General features: G+C 47.8%; 1 protein-coding gene across 1 annotated transcript in view; it reads right to left on the reverse strand.

The window, feature by feature from the left end:
- Positions 1-21,066, reverse strand: part of FAM71E1 (family with sequence similarity 71 member E1) — a 56,167-nt gene that overhangs the window by 5,559 nt on the left and 29,542 nt on the right. The window contains exons 4-6 of the mRNA XM_030194973.1: positions 9,092-9,264; positions 4,458-4,695; positions 145-374 (exon numbers count right to left, since the gene is read on the reverse strand). Coding sequence (XP_030050833.1) covers positions 145-374; positions 4,458-4,695; positions 9,092-9,264 — 641 coding nt within the window. The remainder of the gene's footprint in view (positions 1-144; positions 375-4,457; positions 4,696-9,091; positions 9,265-21,066) is intronic.

Below are 21,066 nucleotides of genomic sequence, written 5' to 3' on the forward strand. Positions count from 1 at the left end.
GTGGTGCTGCAGCTGGGTGGGCCTGAGTCAAGACTGGGTGGGCCTGTGCCCACCCAGGCCCACCCGTAGCTACGCCACTGGCTCCTGCTATAAATTTGTAATTTCTTTCTGATCATCAGGTACTCACAACTATTTCAGACATACTTGGCTTGCTCCTCCTCTACGGCTGGTTCCTCCTCTACGGCTGGTTCCTCCTCTACGGTTGGTTCCTCCTCTACGGTTGGTTCCTCCTCTATGGTTGGTTCCTCCTCTATGGCTGGTTCCTCCTCTATGGCTTGTTCGCTTTTGTATGGCGAATCTTCCTCTTCCTTTAATATAATTGGTTCTTCTGGTTCCTCCTCCTCCTCCTTTTCTGTGCTTTGTCCCATTTTGCTCTGTAAAGGGAGAGAGATGAAATTCCTTTCAGCTCTTCTGGCCCAGTTCCTTCTCAGGGTCATAGGTTTCTCCCTTCCTAGTGTGGTCAGAAATCCTCAGTTTCTACCTCACTCTGCCAGGTGAGATATTCTGTTCCTGTTAATAAAGACTGACCTTCTAAACAGAAACCCTCATCCTCTCCTTCATTCTTATGCATTAGTAGCTAAGAAAGAAGAGTTCGAAACATATAGGTATTGTCGGACAGAATACCACAGCGCAGGATGTAAAATCAGGCTGAAAAAGGTGAGGATTTTCAGGAAGGCCTGAGTGGAAGAAAATCCATCTGAAGAGGTAAAGTGAGATGACAGGAACTGTAAGATATATCAGTGAAAGGAGGAAGAGAAAAAGTGGGATTGTGAGATTAAGGAAGACAAGGAGACCTGTTTGGAGAAGGACCACTCATTGGTGGAAAGGATGTGTTGATTAGTGGGCTAGAGGACAGGCCAGTGTGAATCTAGGAAGATGGAACATGGACAAAGCCCCAGGGCCAGACGGTCTATTCTTAGAATATCAAGGTGTATATAAGAGTTGTAATGCCCACTTTTGGGACTTGAGGGGGGCAGAAAGTAAACTGTAGATTTTACCTCAGGTGTGTAGCAAACAGAAGGTCACTGTTAGCAGACTCCATTTTGATCCCGAAGAATGCATTTTAGTCATGAAGAAAATTAAAGAGGCTGTTTGCTTGTTTTCTTTCAGGAACACTTAGCTCAAAGGGGGGAGTAAACATACTAGAGACGGACATTGGTTGTGCCAGCACAGGGATTTTTTCTGCCAACTAAGGGGGGGAGAAATGTAGGACTGAGTCCAGACAAATCCCAGCAACAATGATGTGATTGGTAGTTATGACCCCTCTCTCCCCACCACCCCCCAGGTTTGGTGCTGATGCTACACAATAATTGTCTGAAAATGGATTCAGTTATATAAAATGTTTAGCTTTTGGTCTGATCCTCTCTATGATCTGGGGTAGAGAGACAGGAAGACTAACAGTCATATTCATCTGCATAGAAGCCCCCTCTACCCTTACATATGAGAACCCCCTCCCAAGGCTACATCATTCAGGACAGGGTCTGAGATCTGATAAGGCCAGTACCTTCAGCAAATGTAGAGGTATGCCATGGATGACAGTGGCAGAAAGAACAGAAGATATAAAACCAGAAAAAGAAGCAACAGGACAATGCCAAAAAAGAGAGAAGCTCCAGTGAAGAAAGAACAGAAGAAAAACCACCTACATAAGGAAGAAGGTGGCAAGGAGTCTCAGAAAAGACTGGAAGGAAAATGCCAACCAGGAGACAGAAGGCGAGGAGACCCAGAAAAAAAACAGAAGGAAGATGTTAACCAAGAGGAGGAAGGAGGAGAGGAGTAACAGACAAGATCCGAAGGAAAATGCCAACTACGAGGAAGATGACGGCAGGAAGTCTCAAGTAAAAACAGGAGGAGGATATCAACCTTGAGGACAAAGGAGGCAGGAGTCCCTGGAAAGAACAGAAGGAAAATGCCAACCAGGCGGAGACAGAAGGCGAGGAGTCCCAGGAAAAAAACAGAAGGAAGATGTCAACCAAGAGGAGGAAGAAGGAGAGGAGTATCAGACAAGAGGAAGAAGTAGAGGAGTATCAGACAAGATCCGAAGGAAAATACCAACTACGGGGAAGAATACGGCAAGAAGTCTCAGTTAAAAACAGGAGGAGGATATCAACCTTGAGGACGAAGGAGGCAGGAGTCCCAGGAAAGAACAGAAGGAAAATGCCAACCATGAGGAGACAGAAGGTGAGGAGTCCCAGGAAAAAAACAGAAGGAAGATGTCAACCAAGAGGAGTAAGAAGAGGAGTACCAGACAAGAGCCGAAGGAAAATGCCAACTACGGGGAAGATGACGGCAAGAAGTCTCAGGTAAAAACAGAAGGAGGATATCAACCTTGAGAACAAAGGAGGCAGGAGACCCAGGAAAGAACAGAAGAAAAATGTCAACCAGGAGGAGACAGAAAGCAAGGCGTCCCAGGAAAAAAACAGAAGGAAGATATCAACCAAGAGGCGGAAGAAGGAGAGGAGTGCCAAACAAGATCTGAAGGAAAATGCCAACTACGGGGAAAATGACAGCAAGAAGTCTCAGGAGGATATCAACCTTGAAGACAAAGGAGGCAGGAGTCTCAGGAAAGAACAGAAGAAAAATGCCAACCAGGAGACAGAAGACAAGGAGTCCCAGGAAAAAAACAGAAGGAAGATATCAACCAAGAGGCGGAAGAAGGAGAGGAGTGCCAAACAAGATCTGAAGGAAAATGCCAACTACGGGGAAAATGACAGCAAGAAGTCTCAGGAGGATATCAACCTTGAAGACAAAGGAGGCAGGAGTCTCAGGAAAGAACAGAAGGAAAATGCCAACCAGGAGACAGAAGACAAGGAGTCCCAGGAAAAAACAGAAGGAAGATGTCAACCAAGAGGAGGAAGAAGGAGAGGAGTACCAGACAAGTTCTGAAGGAAGATGCCAACTACGGGGAAAATGACAGCAAAAAGTCTCAGGAGGATATCAACCTTGAAGACAAAGGAGGCAGGAGTCTCAGGAAAGAACAGAAGAAAAATGCCAACCAGGAGACAGAAGACAAGGAGTCCCAGGAAAAAAACAGAAGGAAGATGTCAACCAAGAGGAGGAAGAAGGAGAGGAGTACCAGACAAGTTCTGAAGGAAGATGCCAACTACGGGGAAGATGACAGCAAAAAGTCTCAGGAGGATATCAACCTTGAGGACAAAGGAGGCAGGAGTCCCAGGAAAGAACAGAAGGAAATGCCAACCATGAGGAGACAGAAGGTGAGGAGTCCCAGGAAAAAAACAGAAGGAAGATGTCAACCAAGAGGAGGAAGAAGGAGAGGAGTACCAGACAAGATCCGAAGAAAAATGCCAACTATGGGGAAGATGACGGCAAGAAGTCTCAGGTAAAAACAGAAGGAGGATATCAACCATGAGGATGAAGGAGGCAGGAGTCCCAGGAAAGAACAGAAGGAAAATGCCAACCATGAGGAGACAGAAGGTGAGGAGTCCCAGGAAAAAAACAGAAGGAAGATGTCAACCAAGAGGAGGAAGAAGGAGAGGAGTACCAGACAAGATCTGAAGGAAAATGCCAACTACGGGGAGGATGACGGCAAGAAGTCTCAGGAGGATATGAACCATGAGGAGGAAGGAGACAGGAGTCCCAGGAAAGAATAGAAGGAAAATGCCAACCATGAGGATGGAGGCAGGAGTCCCTGGAAAGGGGGGGAGGAGACACGGACAGGGTAATTATTTTTGTTTTTCATGATGATTCTTACTTGTAAATTGCTCTGGACCCTTCTAAGGGGAGAAAGTGATCTATAAATATTGGATTACTTTACATTTACACGGCCCGCATGATGGTTCTTCAATTTCAGGCCAGTCCAGGAGGAGGGAAGGGGGTGGGGGTGGCAGCGGCAGGTTCAGCAGTGAGAAGGGAAGAAGAGGAAGACTCTTCCACCTGTGGCAGAGCTGCACTGCCTCCCCCCCCCCTCCAATTCTCACATCTGCCTAGTGTATGTAGTGGTTGGGGCCGGCCCTGCTTCCAGTGACGGGTTGGACTCAAGATGTAATGAAACAACCAAATGTAACAATTGAAAGGTGTTGCACAAAAACCTAATAAGTACACTTAAGGATCAGATATTGCAAAATTATACTGCATCATTGGCTTTGTGCAAAGTCCTATGAAGTCTGCAAGAAATCGTCCCGCAGGAAAAGAACTAAAGGGTTGCTGGGCGATGATTACCGCCACCCCGATGGGTAAAAAGAGGGCCCTGGTACACAGCAAAAATGGCCACCGCTGCTAGTGCAAGACTCTTCTACCATAAAAGGACCCCCTAAAAAGGCTAATATATGAATCAGTTTTTGTATCTGCTAACTGCTGCTCTAATTAATGTTAATTCATTTGTAGTGATAGTTTTGTGTAGTGATCCAAGTCTGAGCTCATGCTTCTATCCTACTCCTTGCCTTTGGTCACTTTGTTTAATCTCTTTTTCTAGAATCCCTGAATGTGCTGGCGTTACTCACAGGATCCATGGTGCTGGCTGACGTGGGTCTCGATTCGTGGCTGTACTCCGCTCCGCTCTCTAGGGGCTGTGGCCGCAGGAGATAAATGAGCTTCACCCATCTCTCAAAGAGTTCGTCCACTTTTTCAGGCGGGGCGTAGAGCTGCAGGTAGAAAGTGCGGCCGTTGGCCAGTTTGAGTTTCAGCTGCCGCTGCCCCATGTTGTTGATGGTAATCTTCACAAACTTCAGGGGGAAGAGCCTGAAGGAGAAATGGATTGTGAACTGTACACAGAAAACATTTCCGTGCCGGGTTTTAAGAGCAGGCAAATGCACTGTAGAACCACAGCAACCCAGTTAATTTTCAAGCATGGACGTTGCGAGAGGTCGATTTCGGCCAGAAAAGACTAAAGACAGTGAAATCCATCTGCAATTCCGGCTGGTTAAATTTCTGCGCTGATGCATAAATTATCAGCCCAATAGGAAAAAGATCTGAACACCTAAATTTAGGATGCAGCTGTCTAGATCTTCTTAATAAAAATTCTGCTCACCGAGCACGTACTAAAAGGTGGGTGGGTGGGACAAAGGGACAGCCAAGTCAGGGAATTAAGTTACCTGATCGGTGGCAATTTTCAGCGCCGGGCGCTGTAACTCAGGTGAGGCTGTAGAGGCAGCCTGTCTTCAGACACTCGCAGGGCGATTGTATAAGACTGCATCTGCTTCAAGAGCCGATAGCGGCTGACCTCAAAGGGTGTAAACACACTTAAATGTCAGATGTGAGCACATACGCCAGCCCCTGCTCACGACTACCTGCATTGGCCCCTCTTGCAAATGACACTATGAAAGTTACGTGGATATTTTCAGAATACCCTTAAGTGAAATTTTGGCAGAGATGTATCTATATATCTGCTTGAATGTGCCCACATCAGCGTGTGAACGCTGTTATTCTACACATTCACAGAATTACCTGCAAAACTCCAGGCATGAAACAAAGTCTTTAGACACTTTTCATCATGGAAGGAAAAAGCCTTAGCCCCTCTCCCCCCCCAAACTGATGATGATTAAACATATGGAAAATATTCAGGTCACAGCCTCAAAAAAAACCTTCCACATACCAAATTCAGTTTTCATAAATATAAAAAAAAACATCATTTATTAATTTATAATAAATTGATATAGTGCCTGAACTAACAGGTAGACCTAGGTGGTTTACAATTCTAAAAATTAGTTACAAATATGATAGATAGGAGAAAGGAACTACAATGTTCAGATGGTAAACAACACTCACACAAGCGAGGCCAATACATATCCATACAGGGATGGTGGGAACAAAAGGAGGGAGAGAGCTAAGGGTTGAGTTCGAAACCGACAGCTGTAATCATAATCACATAATTTGGAAGGTCGAAAGCCTGGTGGAACAGCCCAACCTTTGAGGCATTTAAACTTTTTAAAGGATAATTCAATACGGAGTGGAGGAGTGGCCTAGTGGTTAGAGTGGTGGACTTTGGTCCTGGGGAAATGGGTTCAATTCCCACTGCAGGCACAGGCAGCTCCTTGTGACTCTGGGCAAGTCACTTAACCCTCCATTGTCCCAGGTACAAGTACGTACCTGTACATAATATGTAAGCTGCATTGAGCCTGCCATGAGTGGGAAAGCGCGGGGTACAAATGTAATTAAAAAAAAATTCCTGAGGAAGGGGATTCCAGTAAGCTGGGGCTGCGAAATAGAAGGCACAGTGTCTGATTGATTCTAAGCTAGTTTGTTTGGGATTTGGTAGAACTAAACAGTAATCGTTGAGGGGGGCGAACTGGTGAATAAGGAATAGATAATCTGGGGCAGGGGCGTATCTGGTATGGGGCCACAGGGGCCTGGCCCCCCCCGTAGATTTGCCCCTGGACCCCCCTACCGACAACCAACCTCCCCCTCCTCCCGCCGTCATGCCTCACCTCCTTTTGTTGGTGGGGGACCCCAACCCCCGCCAGCCTAAGTCGCCTTCCTTCCTTCCTTCGTTTGGGTTTGGTTTCTGACGCCCTGCACGTTGTACGTGCGTGCAGGATGTCAGAAACCAAACCCAAATGAAGGAAGAAAGGAAGGAGACCGGCTGGCGGGGGTTGGGGCCCCCCGCCAGCAAAGGGAGGTGAGGCGCGACGGCAGAGTGATGGCGGGGGGGGGGGGGGGGGGGTCAAAGTAGTTGGAGACAGGTGGTGGTGTCGTGGGCGGGCGGGTGGTGATGTCGTCGTCGTCTTTGGCGAGAGGGGGGGGGGTTAAAGTAGTTGGAGGTGTTGGCGGGGGTGGTGGTGTCATCGTCGTCTTCAGGGGGGGGTCAGCGGCACCGGGGGGGGGGGGGGGGGAGTCTAAAATGCGCCCCCTCACCTCGGCTCTAGCCCCCCCCCTACCGTTGAAGTTCAGATACGCTCCTGATCTGGGGATCCCTGTTGAAAACCTTTAAAGGTAAATGTGAGTTTATGGATAATTCGTTGCTCTATACGGAGCCAGTGGTATTTTTGAAGTAGGAATGAAACATGACCTGCTCTTTTAGCATGGCACAGAAGTTTAACTCTGGTATTTTGTAGTGTTTGATTATAGCAGATCAGTGTTTTAAACCTGTAAAGTTGCCTTTCTCTAGTTTGGCCAGCAGGTGGTGCATGTTTTATGTTAAAGCTGTTATAGAAAAGTTCATGCCCTCTTTTAGTTTCTCTTATGCCCAGATGCACAAAGGTCCCTGTTAAGAATCCCTCTGTATTTCCAAATCGGTAAATATTTTGTGCAATACAGAGGGATTCACAAAGAGAATCGCATGCAAATGATCTGCCCGTTGCTTTTGCAACCCAGCTCATTTGCATCTGATATGGAGGAAGCCAGTTAGCCAGCTGAGAATGCGCAGAGCAGCCCATCGCTAAATGTGTTTGGGATAATGTGGGATGTAAAGGTCATAAATAAATAAATGGGTTTCTGACAGGTACTTGTGACCTGGATTGGCTACAGGTTGGAAGCAGGATACTGGGCTAGATGGACTAATGGTCTGACCCAGTATACCACGTTTTTATAGTTTCCCGGGGGGGGGGGGGGGGGGGGGGTCTGTGCTGGGATCGCTGCTTTTTAACAAATCTATAAATAAATATAGAGATGGGAATAACTAGTGAGTTAATTAAATTTGCTGATGAGACAAAGTTACTCAAAGTTGTTAAATCATAAGAGGAAAAATTACAAGAGGACCTTAAGAGACTGTGAGACTGGGCGTCTAAATTCCAGATGACATTTAATGTGATCAAGTGCAAAGTGATGCATGTGGGAAAGAGGAACTCAAACTATAGCTATCTGATTCAGGATTCCACATTAGGAGTCACTGCCCAGGAAAAGGATCTAGGTGTTATCGTTGATGATACACTGAAACCCTCTGCAGCAGCTAAGAAAGCAAATAGAATATTAGGAATTATTAGGAAAGGAATGGAAAATGTAAAGGAGAATATTATAATGTCTTTATATCGCTCCATGGTGCAACCGCACCTCAAATATTGTGGGCAAATTTGGTCACTGCATCTCAAAAAAACATATAGTGGGATTAGAAAAGGTACAGAGAAGGGTGACGAAAATGATAAAGGGGTTGGGGCGACTTCCCTGTGAGGAAAGGCTAAAGCAGCTAGGGTTCTAAAGCTTAGAGAAAAGACGGCTGAGGGGAGATATAATAGAGGTCTATATGAGTGGAGTAGAATGCTTGTTTACTCTTTCCAAAATACTAGGCCTAGGAGGTACACAATGAAGCTACTAAATTTAAAACAAATCGGAGAAAACATTTCTTCACTCAGCGAGTAATTAAACTCTGGAATTTATTGCCAGAGAGAGTGGTAAAAGCAGTTAGCTTAGGGTTTAAAAAAAGGTTTGGATACTTTCCTAAGTCCATAAGCCAATACAAAAAAAATACAAATTATTTATTACATTTGTACCCCGCGCTTTCCCACACAATGCAGGCTCAATGCGGCTTACATAGTAATTTGAAATACAAAGTTAAGAATAGAATTTTCAATAAAACAAAAAAAAAATTATTAAGATGGACTTGGGAAAATCCACTGCTTATATCTGTGAAAAGCAGCATAAAGTCTATTTTATTCTTTTGGGATCTTGCCAGGTACTTCTGACCTGGATTGGTCACTGTTGGAAACAGGATACCGGGCTTGATGGGCCTTCGGTCTGGCCCAGTATGGCAATACTTATGTTCTTTTGTTCTAATCCTTTTTGAGGAGTCCGAGGCTTTTTCTTTCCTTGATGACTAGCGTTTTGAGACCTTGTTGTTGCTGGAGTTTTGCAGGTAATTCTGTGTTTGATTTAAAATTCTAGTTCTGCTTTTCTGTGGATATTATTGGTATAAAGGGGATCCCACCTAGCAGGGCGAACAGGCTCATGCGTTTATGGCCTGATCGCTTACAGCAACCCTGGTGTAAATGCTTGCAGCTTGATTGCTAAAAAACACAGAGGTCATTTTAGAGGACTCTATCATTTAAACATGTAACTGTGCGCTCTGCCCATCTACTCCCACCTTCAATCTATGCTACTTTCATTTCAGTGCCACTTTGCAGCTGCAGAGGAATGACTGCGCCCTGGGACTGGCAGGAGGCAGGGCAGACGTGCCTGGAGAGAGTGAATTGTGAGAAGAACCTACCTACTGAGCTGTAACGTGTCTGGATGCGACGTGTCGTAGTTGCAGGGGTCACAGAGAGGTCGTGCCAGCAGCATAATATTAGGGAGAGGCAGGACGGGGCTGGTGGCTGCGATTCCCAGTGTGACTAGCGTTACCTGGTTATGGATGTCCACCACTTCTCCCCTTTTCGTTACCTAGAATTGAAAGACACCGACAGTCATTGCTTTCTGCTCGTTGCTCTTTCGCTTATTGTAGAGCAGAGTTTTCCGCTAAGAAACGTAAGTCAAATATACAGGGCCTAATATTTAAAATTGCTGAGCTGCTAAATTTATGCCCCTAAATTAGCCTCTTAAATTTTTGCCCTGTTTTCAGCCAAACTTAGGAGCATAACTTGCCAGATGAAAATTTGGCCTAATTTAGCAACTTAAAAGTTATGGGGTCGATATTTAAAGGCACACATTGAGCCTACAAATAGGTGGGAAATTGTGGGATACAAATGTAACAAATAAATAAATAAAACTATTTGACCAGCCAGAAACGGCCACCGACTGGTTCAGGGATATCCACTAATTTTCAGCGGCACTTAACCAATTATTGACACTGAAAATTAGTGGTTAGTGACTAAGGGGTCCTTTTACTAAGCCAAGGCGATAAGTGGCCTGTGGTAGCGTGGGCGCGTGTTTTTGGCATATATCAGGCCACTTTTTACCACATCTGGGGAGGGGGGGGGGGGGAGTGCTTTTTTGCATCTATTTAAAGCCTGAGCCCTTAACGCTACCCATTGATCTAGTGGTAAGGGCTTACGTGCTACACACACGGTGACTGGTCGGCGCACGCCAACTGTTGATTAACAGCGGAAATACCACACACGGTAGGAAATAAAAAGTACTTTGTCCCAGCAGTATGGGTGTGTGCCAATTCCAAAATTACCACCAGGGGGCGTACTAGCCTTACAGTAGTCTAATTTAGAAGAAATTCCTGCCTTCTCTAAGATTGAAGAGAGAATGAATTCTTCTGAAACAATGTAATTTATAGAAAGTAACTTTAATAACTGTATCAATAGGGAGCTTCGGGGACAAAGATATATCCAGATAAATGCCAAGTATGTTAGAAATATTGTCAGCTTTTAATGTAAACCCATCAGGAAGAAATAATTGAATATCCGGGAATATCACTGAATATTGACACCTATGCTTATAAATTTACCTACCATTGATTTGTCTAGCTTGATGAGCTCCTTGCCCTAAATCTGCCTCTCTTACCACCCACGTCTTATATTGCGAAACTGAAGAGTTTAGTGACATTTTGAGTAAAATGTTTCTCAGCTCTAGTAAATATTTCAAGAGGCTGATTTATGCGCATAACTCCTTTGAATACTGGACCCTGTCTGGCTGATATTAAAAACCATTTCACCGGCCAGGAACGGCACCTGGCTACTTAATTTGACCGCCCCTATCGGACTGACCGTTCACTTGTCTCTTAGATTGTAAGCTCTTTGAGCAGGGACCTTCCCTCTATGTTAAATTGTACAGTACTGCATAACCCTAGTAGCGCTTTAGAAATGTTAAGTAGTAGTACTTAAATGGTACTTAGCCAGCTCTCCAATGATATTCAGCGGGAGATAGCCAGCTGTTTCCCGTTGAATATCGTTGGTTAGTGCCTACCAGATAGCCAGTTATATCGCACAATATAATCGACTATCTGCCGATTCTCAGCTCATCACCGGCTAAGTTTGGCAGTCACATATGTCCATGTCAATACCTGGAATATCTTTGGCTGGTTCAAACTACTACTACTTAAAATAGCAGATGATGGCAGATTCAGATCTGTACAGTCCATCCAATCTGCCTGAAGAGAGAAACTCATTATATAAGGTATGACGTGATACAACATATGTGTCATGATACGCCTAGCCAATAGGGAGGGGAGGGGCGTGGAAAACGGAAGAGGACGTAATGCAGCCAATAGGGAGGGAAGGAGGGGGCGTGGAAATCGGAGGAGGACATAATGCAGCCAATAGGGAGGGGAGGGGGCGTGGAAAATGAAGGAGGATGTAATGCAGCCAATAGGGAGGGAAGGAGGGGGCGTGGACATCAATGGGGGAGGGAGGGAGGGAGGGAGGATGGAGAAGAGAACCACCATGTACAAGGGCAACTAAAAAAACCCACAGCAGAAACCAAGCAGGGATCAAAAAACGTTCTGGGGCCAACAGAAAAAGGTAAACAGGTGTATTCACTCACAGCACACACACACACAAGTCCTGCTTTGCAGCATGAAGCAAAGACATAGCTGTCCCGCCCCTTTGGCTCACTGAACAGCAGGAGTCAGCAGAAGGGGCGGAACAACAACATGTATGCGGGGAGGGGGGAAGGGGGGAGGGAGACCGGCACACGACTGAAAAATGAGCCTGCGTTTCAAACTGCTCTAACAACTGCCTAAAAGGAGACACTGAACTTCCACTGCCACACAGCTCCAACAACTGACTACAAGGAGACACTGAACCTCCACTGCCACACAGCTCCAACAACTGACTACAAGGAGACACTGAACCTCCACTGCCACACAGCTCTAACAACTGACTACAAGGAGACACTGAAACTCCACTGACACACAGCTCCAACAACTGCCTAAAAGGAGACACTGAACCTCCACTGCCACACAGCTCTAACAACTGACTACAAGGAGACACTGAACCTCCACTGCCACACAGCTCCAACAACTGACTACAAGGAGACACTGAACCTCCACTGCCACACAGCTCCAACAACTGACTACAAGGAGACACTGAACCTCCACTGCCACACAGCTCTAACAACTGACTACAAGGAGACACTGAAACTCCACTGACACACAGCTCCAACAACTGCCTAAAAGGAGACACTGAACCTCCACTGCCACACAGCTCTAACAACTGACTACAAGGAGACACTGAACCTCCACTGCCACACAGCTCTAACAACTGACTACAAGGAGACACTGAACCTCCACTGACACACAGCTCCAACAACTAACTACAAGGAGACACTGAACCTCCACTGACACACAGCTCCAACAATCAAACATATAAATTGCGAGTGACCGTACTCACCCGCAAATGTGCAGTAGAGACCGAACATTCAAGGCGCAACACTTCAAACCCCGCCTCCACCAGCAGCTCCTGTACCGAACGTAATGCAGCCAATAGGGAGGGAAGGAGGGGGCGTGGAAATTGGAGGAGGACGTAATGCAGCCAATAGGGAGGGGAGGGGCGTGGAAAACGGAAGAGGACGTAATGCAGCCAATAGGGAGGGAAGGAGGGGGCGTGGAAATCGGAGGAGGACATAATGCAGCCAATAGGGAGGGGAGGGGGCGTGGAAAATGAAGGAGGATATAATGCAGCCAATAGGGAGGGAAGGAGGGGGCGTGGACATCAATGGGGGAGGGAGGGAGGATGGAGAAGAGAACCACCATGTACAAGGGCAACTAAAAAAACCCACAGCAGAAACCAAGCAGGGATCAAAAACGTTCTGGGGCCAACAGAAAAAGGTAAACAGGTGTATTCACTCACAGCACACACACACACAAGTCCTGCTTTGCAGCATGAAGCAAAGACATAGCTGTCCCGCCCCTTTGGCTCACTGAACAGCAGGAGTCAGCAGAAGGGGCGGAACAACAACATGTATGCGGGGAGGGGGGAAGGGGGGAGGGAGACCGGCACACGACTGAAAAATGAGCCTGCGTTTCAAACTGCTCTAACAACTGCCTAAAAGGAGACACTGAACCTCCACTGCCACACAGCTCCAACAACTGACTACAAGGAGACACTGAACCTCCACTGCCACACAGCTCCAACAACTGACTACAAGGAGACACTGAACCTCCACTGACACACAGCTCCAACAACTGACTACGAGGAGACACTGAACCTCCACTGCCACACAGCTCCAACAACTGACTACAAGGAGACACTGAACCTCCACTGCCACAAAGCTCCAACAACTGACTACGAGGAGACACTGAACCTCCACTGCCACACAGCTCTAACAACTGACTACGAGGAGACACTGAACCTCCACTGCCACACAGCTCCAACAACTGACTACAAGGAGACACTGAACCTCCACTGCCACAAAGCTCCAACAACTGACTACAAGGAGACACTGAACCTCCACTGCCACAAAGCTCCAACAACTGACTACAAGGAGACACTGAACCTCCACTGCCACACAGCTCCAACAACTGAGTACAAGGAGACACTGAACCTCCACTGCCACACAGCTCCAACAACTGACTACAAGGAGACACTGAACCTCCACTTCCACACAGCTCCAACAACTGAGTACAAGGAGACACTGAACCTCCACTGCCACACAGGAGACACTGAACCTCCACTGCCACACAGCTCCAACAACTGCCTACAAGGAGACACTGAACCTCCACTTCCACACAGCTCCAACAACTGACTACAAGGAGACACTGAACCTCCACTGCCACACAGCTCTAACAACTGACTACAAGGAGACACTGAATCTCCATTGACACACAGCTCCAACAACTGCCTAAAAGGAGACACTGAACCTCCACTGCCACACAGCTCTAACAACAAGGAGACACTGAACCTCCACTGCCACACAGCTCCAACAACTGACTACAAGGAGACACTGAACCTCCACTGACACACAGCTCCAACAACTAACTACAAGGAGACACTGAACCTCCACTGACACACAGCTCCAACAATCAAACATATAAATTGCGAGTGACCGTACTCACCCGCAAATGTGCAGTAGAGACCGAACATTCAAGGCGCAACACTTCAAACCCCGCCTCCACCAGCAGCTCCTGTACCGAACGTAATGCAGCCAATAGGGAGGGAAGGAGGGGGCGTGGAAATTGGAGGAGGACGTAATGCAGCCAATAGGGAGGGGAGGGGCGTGGAAAACGGAAGAGGACGTAATGCAGCCAATAGGGAGGGAAGGAGGGGGCGTGGAAATCGGAGGAGGACATAATGCAGCCAATAGGGAGGGGAGGGGGCGTGGAAAATGAAGGAGGATATAATGCAGCCAATAGGGAGGGAAGGAGGGGGCGTGGACATCAATGGGGGAGGGAGGGAGGATGGAGAAGAGAACCACCATGTACAAGGGCAACTAAAAAAACCCACAGCAGAAACCAAGCAGGGATCAAAAAACGTTCTGGGGCCAACAGAAAAAGGTAAACAGGTGTATTCACTCACAGCACACACACACACAAGTCCTGCTTTGCAGCATGAAGCAAAGACATAGCTGTCCCGCCCCTTTGGCTCACTGAACAGCAGGAGTCAGCAGAAGGGGCGGAACAACAACATGTATGCGGGGAGGGGGGAAGGGGGGAGGGAGACCGGCACACGACTGAAAAATGAGCCTGCGTTTCAAACTGCTCTAACAACTGCCTAAAAGGAGACACTGAACCTCCACTGCCACACAGCTCCAACAACTGACTACAAGGAGACACTGAACCTCCACTGCCACACAGCTCCAACAACTGACTACAAGGAGACACTGAACCTCCACTGACACACAGCTCCAACAACTGACTACGAGGAGACACTGAACCTCCACTGCCACACAGCTCCAACAACTGACTACAAGGAGACACTGAACCTCCACTGCCACAAAGCTCCAACAACTGACTACGAGGAGACACTGAACCTCCACTGCCACACAGCTCTAACAACTGACTACGAGGAGACACTGAACCTCCACTGCCACACAGCTCCAACAACTGACTACAAGGAGACACTGAACCTCCACTGCCACAAAGCTCCAACAACTGACTACAAGGAGACACTGAACCTCCACTGCCACAAAGCTCCAACAACTGACTACAAGGAGACACTGAACCTCCACTGCCACACAGCTCCAACAACTGAGTACAAGGAGACACTGAACCTCCACTGCCACACAGCTCCAACAACTGACTACAAGGAGACACTGAACCTCCACTTCCACACAGCTCCAACAACTGAGTACAAGGAGACACTGAACCTCCACTGCCACACAGGAGACACTGAACCTCCACTGCCACACAGCTCCAACAACTGCCTACAAGGAGACACTGAACCTCCACTTCCACACAGCTCCAACAACTGACTACAAGGAGACACTGAACCTCCACTGCCACACAGCTCTAACAACTGACTACAAGGAGACACTGAATCTCCATTGACACACAGCTCCAACAACTGCCTAAAAGGAGACACTGAACCTCCACTGCCACACAGCTCTAACAACTGACTACAAGGAGACACTGAACCTCCACTGCCACACAGCTCCAACAACTGACTACAAGGAGACACTGAACCTCCACTGACACACAGCTCCAACAATCAAACATATAAATTGCGAGTGACCGTACTCACCCGCAAATGCGCAGTAGAGACCGAACATTCAAGGAGCAACACTTCAAACCCCGCCTCCACCAGCAGCTCCTGTACCGAACGTAATGCAGCCAATAGGGAGGGAAGGAGGGGGCGTGGAAATTGGAGGAGGACGTAATGCAGCCAATAGGGAGGGGAGGGGCGTGGAAAACGGAAGAGGACGTAATGCAGCCAATAGGGAGGGAAGGAGGGGGCGTGGAAATCGGAGGACATAATGCAGCCAATAGGGAGGGGAGGGGGCGTGGAAAATGAAGGAGGATGTAATGCAGCCAATAGGGAGGGAAGGAGGGGGCGTGGACATCAATGGGGGAGGGAGGGAGGATGGAGAAGAGAACCACCATGTACAAGGGCACAGCAGGAACGACGAAGTGGCCGAGGCAACTAAAAAAACCCACAGCAGAAACCAAGCGGGTATCAAAAAACGTTCTGGGGCCAACAGAAAAAGGTAAACAGGTGTATTCACTCACAGCACACACACACACAAGTCCTGCTTTGCAGCATGAAGCAAAGACATAGCTGTCCCGCCCCTTTGGCTCACTGAACAGCAGGAGTCAGCAGAAGGGGCGGAACAACAACATGTATGCGGGGAGGGGGGAAGGGGGGAGGGAGACCGGCACACGACTGAAAAATGAGCCTGCGTTTCAAACTTCTCTAACAACTGCCTAAAAGGAGACACTGAACCTCCACTGCCACACAGCTCTAACAACTGACTACAAGGAGACACTGAACCTCCACTGCCACACAGCTCCAACAACTGACTACAAGGAGACACTGAACCTCCACTGCCACACAGCTCCAACAACTGACTACAAGGAGACACTGAACCTCCACTGCCACACAGCTCTAACAACTGACTACAAGGAGACACTGAAACTCCACTGACACACAGCTCCAACAACTGCCTAAAAGGAGACACTGAACCTCCACTGCCACACAGCTCCAACAACTGACTACAAGGAGACACTGAACCTCCACTGCCACACAGCTCCAACAACTGACTACAAGGAGACACAACCTCCACTGCCACACAGCTCCAACAACTGACTACAAGGAGACACTGAACCTCCACTGACACACAGCTCCAACAACTGACTACGAGGAGACACTGAACCTCCACTGCCACAAAGCTCTAACAACTGACTACAAGGAGACACTGAACCTCCACTGCCACACAGCTCCAACAACTGACTACAAGGAGACACTGAACCTCCACTGCCACAAAGCTCCAACAACTGACTACGAGGAGACACTGAACCTCCACTGCCACACAGCTCTAACAACTGACTACGAGGAGACACTGAACCTCCACTGCCACACAGCTCTAACAACTGACTACCAGGAGACACTGAACCTCCACTGCCACACAGCTCCAACAACTGACTACAAGGAGACACTGAACCTCCACTGCCACACAGCTCCAACAACTGACTACAAGGAGACACTGAACCTCCACTGCCACAAAGCTCCAACAACTGACTACAAGGAGACACTGAACCTCCACTGCCACAAAGCTCCAACAACTGACTACAAGGAGACACTGAACCTCCACTGCCACACAGCTCCAACAACTGAGTACAAGGAGACACTGAACCTCCACTGCCACACAGCTCCAACAACTGACTACAAGGAGACACTGAACCTCCACTTCCACACAGCTCCAACAACTGAGTACAAGAAGACACTGAACCTCCACTGCCACACAGCTCTAACAACTGACTACAAGGAGACACTGAACCTCCACTGCCACACAGCTCCAACAACTGACTACAAGGAGACACTGAACCTCCACTGACACACAGCTCCAACAACTGAGTACAAGGAGACACTGAACCTCCACTGCCACACAGCTCCAACAACTGACTACAAGGAGACACTGAACCTCCACTGCCACACAGGAGACACTGAACCTCCACTGCCACACAGCTCCAACAACTGCCTACAAGGAGACACTGAACCTCCACTGCCACACAGCTCCAACAACTGACTACAAGGAGACACTGAACCTCCACTGCCACACAGCTCTAACAACTGACTACAAGGAGACACTGAAACTCCACTGACACACAGCTCCAACAACTGCCTAAAAGGAGACACTGAACCTCCACTGCCACACAGCTCCAACAACTGACTACAAGGAGACACTGAACCTCCACTGCCACACAGCTCCAACAACTGACTACAAGGAGACACAACCTCCACTGCCACACAGCTCCAACAACTGACTACAAGGAGACACTGAACCTCCACTGACACACAGCTCCAACAACTGACTACGAGGAGACACTGAACCTCCACTGCCACAAAGCTCTAACAACTGACTACAAGGAGACACTGAACCTCCACTGCCACACAGCTCCAACAACTGACTACAAGGAGACACTGAACCTCCACTGCCACAAAGCTCCAACAACTGACTACGAGGAGACACTGAACCTCCACTGCCACACAGCTCTAACAACTGACTACGAGGAGACACTGAACCTCCACTGCCACACAGCTCTAACAACTGACTACCAGGAGACACTGAACCTCCACTGCCACACAGCTCCAACAACTGACTACAAGGAGACACTGAACCTCCACTGCCACACAGCTCCAACAACTGACTACAAGGAGACACTGAACCTCCACTGCCACAAAGCTCCAACAACTGACTACAAGGAGACACTGAACCTCCACTGCCACAAAGCTCCAACAACTGACTACAAGGAGACACTGAACCTCCACTGCCACACAGCTCCAACAACTGAGTACAAGGAGACACTGAACCTCCACTGCCACACAGCTCCAACAACTGACTACAAGGAGACACTGAACCTCCACTTCCACACAGCTCCAACAACTGAGTACAAGAAGACACTGAACCTCCACTGCCACACAGCTCTAACAACTGACTACAAGGAGACACTGAACCTCCACTGCCACACAGCTCCAACAACTGACTACAAGGAGACACTGAACCTCCACTGACACACAGCTCCAACAACTGAGTACAAGGAGACACTGAACCTCCACTGCCACACAGCTCCAACAACTGACTACAAGGAGACACTGAACCTCCACTGCCACACAGGAGACACTGAACCTCCACTGCCACACAGCTCCAACAACTGCCTACAAGGAGACACTGAACCTCCACTTTCACACAGCTGCAACAACTGACTACAAGGAGACACTGAACCTCCACTGCCACACAGCTCTAACAACTGACTACAGGGAGACACTGAACCTCCACTGACACACAGCTCCAACAACTGACTACAAGGAGACACTGAACCTCCACTGCCACACAGCTCCAACAACTGACTACAAGGAGACACTGAACCTCCACTGCCAAACAGCTCCAACAACTGACTACAAGGAGACACTGAACCTCCACTGCCACACAGCTCCAACAACTGACTACAAGGAGACACTGAACCTCCACTGACACACAGCTCCAACAGCTGACTACAAGGAGACACTGAACCTCCACTGAGACAGGGAGTACTAACAGCTCACAAGCACTCTCTCTCACTCACTCACACACTCTCTCTCATTCACTCACTCACACACACACACAGAGACACCCAAGCACACACACACTAGCTGCTCACTCTCACACTCACTGTCTCTTTGGGAGGGCAGGGAACAGAGGACTGTGGCTTGACATGGGGTGAGGGAAGAGGACAGAGGAGGGTTGCTGGACATGGGGGGAGGACAGGGGACAGAGCAGACTTGCTACACATGGAGGTGAAATTAAAAAAACTCGCCCGTTTTAACGGGCTTAACGGCTAGTAACCGCAGAAAAAGCAGCAGTCTTAACCAAAGGTTTGAGTCCCTCCCCTAGCTTCCTGAATGCTCCCTGTGCTCCAAGCTTGCTATTGTTGGCCAGGTCATTTGTCCCTAGGTGGATTACGATATCATTATTAGAATCCTTACTTTCTTCTCAGAATCACGTTCAGTATTTGGTTGGTATTTCTGAGGATCCTGGAAGGTATTTCACTAGATTGGGTCCCTTGAACTGTGCTCCTAAATGAATGCCTCTTATAATGGAGTCTTCTAGCATTAAGAGTTTTTTGCTTTGACCCAATCCATCATTGTTTTGGGGGTGTCTTTTGGATTGAGCTACATTGCCTCTGGCTCCTCCTTTTCTAAGCCTCTTAATGTTCCAATGCAGCAAAGGAATTATAGTGGGGTAGAGGTTGGGAGGGTGAATGTCTCTGTGTCATAGGTCATAGTCCACCAGAGCATACCGTGACCCATCTATTCCTTTTTCGCTTTGCTGGTACTAAATTGACTGGGAATTGGGGAGTCCTGGAAGCTTCCTTGATTGCAGACAATTCCTTTTTGAGTTTGTTGATTTCATCTTCATAGCTGATATTTGGAGACAGATGGTGCAAGCTGTAAGGTACCAGATGGTTTGGGCACCACATATATTGCACTGAATAAAAGACATGTTGATATGCTTCACCGTGTGACTCGTATTATTTTAAGATATTCAGTGAAGATAATTAACTGGTCAGTGCTGAACACTGGCTTGGCCAGTTAGGTTGGAACCAGCCAAAAATAAACCAATATTAAATTCCTGTCACCGGAAACGGCCTGGCATTGAATATCTGGGCTAGGTGCCAACCGCGATCTGTTAGCCCAAAGTGTTTAATAACAGTTGTAACTCCTCCCACAGGCAGGATATTCTGGCGCAGTCCGGAAGTGTCATCTGGAAATCCAACGGTCGTGAGCAGAGCTCCGGGTCGGGTCTCAGGATGGTTCTGGGGCATTGGCAGAGAAGCTCTGCTGACATCATTAATCTGGAACCTTATTGGCTAGTTGGAAGAGGCTCATCTGTGATGTCATATTGGGGGCTTTATGATGTCATTTTACAAGAACCCCTGCAGCCTGGGGATTCCACAAGGCAGTGTGGCCCGGACATGCCTGCCAGAAGTGAAGATGGTGATATTTTTCCCTAATTGGATACACGTTGCAAGCAATACAATCAAAAATCAGATGACTTCTGAGCTCATTCTATGCTGCTGTTCCACTGGATCAACCTTCAACAGGCCGAAAAATATGGTACAGCTGGAAGTGGAAGTGTAAATGTGTAATTACACTTACCCCAAAATACCAAGGTTATGGGAGTGTAAGCAGAGTGAGAGCACTTGTAGAATGTCTGGTAATGCAGCGGAACAGCTGTACAGTGCACTAGAGTGATCTTGTGGGCTTCACCTGCAGTAAATTCATCATAACATTGAGAAGTAGGAGGAAGTTCAAATGAGAATCAACAAGGTGGTGTGTGGACGGCACTTTGAAGAGATGGAAAGCACTAATAGAGATGCTGCCCAGAGGAGGGAAGGGACAGGGAGACAGGAAAACTCTTTAGGAGGCTTTAAGAAAGGAGAAGACAGCAGTGCAAGGTCTCGAGCAGAGAATTACCGCCATGTAACCCACCTGGAGCTCAGATTTAGAGAGGTGAGTAATTAGTGTAAAATCCAAATCCATTTCCACAGAACGAAAACCTGGGGACAAGCGCCGGGTTGTCCTATGAAGAGGAAGGAAGGGAAGGAGGGAGAGACAGAGATAGTGTAAGGAAATACTTCCTCAAGGAAGAAGTTTTGGATTCCCC

This window comes from Microcaecilia unicolor, chromosome 3 (assembly GCF_901765095.1).
Source record: "Microcaecilia unicolor chromosome 3, aMicUni1.1, whole genome shotgun sequence".
NCBI lineage: Eukaryota > Metazoa > Chordata > Amphibia > Gymnophiona > Siphonopidae > Microcaecilia > Microcaecilia unicolor.